This window comes from Phytophthora parasitica, assembly GCF_000247585.1.
Source record: "Phytophthora parasitica INRA-310 unplaced genomic scaffold supercont2.14, whole genome shotgun sequence".
In the NCBI taxonomy this organism is placed as follows: Eukaryota; Oomycota; class Peronosporomycetes; order Peronosporales; family Peronosporaceae; genus Phytophthora; species Phytophthora nicotianae.
In genome coordinates, this window is record NW_008649000.1 from 55559 (window position 1) to 58091 (window position 2533).

The following is a 2533-nucleotide window of genomic DNA, read 5'->3' on the forward strand; positions in this document are numbered from 1 at the left end:
CAAGAAATACCTTTTCGAGAGTGCAGAACGTGAGCTCAACTGCTTCAGCGTACCTGTGAGGAAACGTGGACAATTCATCGCTGGACGCTTCTTCGACTCCAATGCACTGGCAAAAAATGCATTTTGCCAACTTGGAGCCCAAACGTCTTTTTAGCTGGATGGTTTGTTTCGGGTGACGTAAAAGTATCTTAAGGATCTCTCATAGTCAAGCCAACTTCAGTTTTGATTAACAGTCCATCTCCTCCCAAAGCGATTCGCATGTCAGTTTTCGAAATGTTAAATTAAGGCCGTAACACTCGCGGATTCCTGTGTTTGACAACCAAATCCAGATAGCAATCACCGGTCTGGAGAAAGCAACCATATTTCACAACCTCGGCGCTGCCGAACTCCTCGCGTCATATATCCACTGTGTCTGCACATTTTCTCTCACAGCTGAATACGACGGGATTCAGACTTGTGACGGCAGGCTGCTCGACATGTACCCTCATGACCGCGCCACGCTGGCGTGGCCCAGCATTCCACGAAAGTCTGCCGAAGAGGAGAATCACTCGCACGTCGCCACGTCCGCTCGAGATCAGAGCGTTCGTTATCTTGCGCACGCGGAGTTGGGTTCGACTCGCTCGGCGCATTCTTGCCCAGTCACTTGACGTGCATGGACTTGGCACGTCGGGAGTATTCGATCCGGCGCTGAGATTCCTGATCACGGGCGAAAAACTGACTTTTGCGTGCGTGCATGCATGCACGCCATCCAACACGACCATACCGGCGTCTGGTGGTTCGGAAGAGTTAAACAGATCTCACCCGTCGGAAACCAAAGCCGTCGCCCATTCATTGATTAAGCTACAATTCTTTGGTAGCCGCTCGCGAAGACTCTAAAAAAAAGCACTTCGACGCCTACCCTGATCTACACGAAGGATGGCCGTCGACGTGGTGGCACTTGGCTGTGCCGCGCCAAGCGACTTGATCGCGCATCCCAAGCAGAGCAACCATTTGCGATCGCCGAAATCGCAGGACGTATATCGCTGTTGGCGAATCTACCGTGACGCGCCACGAGGATCCAATCGCTATTCGCAGCATTTACCTCTCTTCGCATTGATTGGCGGATGCAAGGCAGGCGGCGCGTCACTGCTTTGGTGCTTGGTGTGCAGATCATGACGATCCGTTCCTGTCTCATGTTTCGGGGTCGACTGGCCAAGCGACACTTGCTTGCTCGGCGACGAATCTTGCGTGTGTGGACAGGGCGAGGAGTGTCCCGCTTTCAAAAGTTTCAAACTTTACATCGCTGTGTTCGCGGCCGAGAGCCAATGTCATTCCGCAATTTACCATCAACTGGTCAGATCAAGGTCGAAACCAGTTTACCATCAACCAAGCAACCAACAGTCATGAATGGGTATTTCGTTCCGCAGCCGCACGAGAAGCCGGCACCGCGAGCCCCGAAGCGACCGAACTCGAAGATGTACACGATGAAGGAGCTCCGCCAGTGTGCAGGCAGTGAGTTGCCGCTGCACCTGGATGTGAGCGCGATCAAGAAGGAGGAAGGCTATGCTGTGTATAACATCACGACGTCGAGCGTGTCGACACAGAACAGATGGCACGCGTCGTACCGATACTCGGAGTTCCTGGCGTTCCGCAACCAAGTGGAGGAGGTGTGGACGTGCCACGACGAGAAGTGTCAGGGCTCGTGCCAGTCCCTACGCGATCTCATCGAGGCATGCTTCCCGAAGAAGGCGGGCATCATGTCGACGTGGTCGTTCATGGTGGAGGATCGCAAGACAAAGTTCAAGAACGTGCTGATCCATTTGCTGCGATCGGTGCTGCTTCCGGGGAGCACGATGAAGTGCTTCCACGCGCGGCAGCATCTACCGCCGGCCCTGTTCGAGTTCCTGGGCATCAAGGATGACGCGGACAAGCGTTCGCTGCTGCAGGTGTACGTGGACAACCACCAAGGTGGCATGAAGAAGTCTGCTAGCCACACGGGCCTGTCGTCGCTGGAGCATGCCAGCCTGGGCATGAAGAAGACAAGCTCGATGAAGAAGTCTGCCACAACGTCAAACCTGGCTCAGATGGAGCTGGACGCGGAGGAGAAGGGTGCTGCCGTTACGGTGGAGAACCCGCAGTGCATGATCTGTCTAGAAGACGTTGAGGATCACGCACACGCGGAGGGTCCACAGGGTCTGGTAACCCTTCCGTGTAAGCACTCGTTCCACCGCGAATGCATCTTCGAGTGGCTTCTGTTCCAGTACCACTGCCCAATGTGCCGCGCTCAGGTGGGTCCTCACGCCATGACGAACTACGCGTGCCCGAAGAAGCAGGAGCAATGGTGGCTCGGCAACTTTAAGGAGAATCCACTGGAACGCGACGCGGAGTAGCTGCCTCGCCGGTGATCTTCGTGTAACTATTACCATAGAGTATTTTAGAAAAATAAAATAATTGACAGTTAATGATAGAGATTTGTTCAGATTTTGATTCACCAAATAAACTTCTTTGTTTATTTTCTAAGCGTTATAACGTAATACTGTTTGCGTAATGTACT

The 2533-nt window shown here is 53.3% G+C and overlaps 2 protein-coding genes across 2 annotated transcripts; one reads left to right on the forward strand and one right to left on the reverse strand.

The window, feature by feature from the left end:
• Nucleotides 1-166: 166 nt before the first annotated feature.
• PPTG_22241 (hypothetical protein) lies at nt 167-2440 on the reverse strand. Its single transcript, XM_008902822.1, has one exon. The coding sequence runs from the start codon at nt 759-761 to the stop codon at nt 396-398; it is 366 nt and encodes a 121-aa protein (XP_008901070.1). The 5' UTR covers nt 762-2440; the 3' UTR covers nt 167-395.
• On the forward strand, nt 526-2502 carry PPTG_08353 (hypothetical protein). Its single transcript, XM_008902427.1, has one exon. The coding sequence runs from the start codon at nt 1104-1106 to the stop codon at nt 2367-2369; it is 1266 nt and encodes a 421-aa protein (XP_008900675.1). The 5' UTR covers nt 526-1103; the 3' UTR covers nt 2370-2502.
• Nucleotides 2503-2533: the final 31 nt, after the last annotated feature.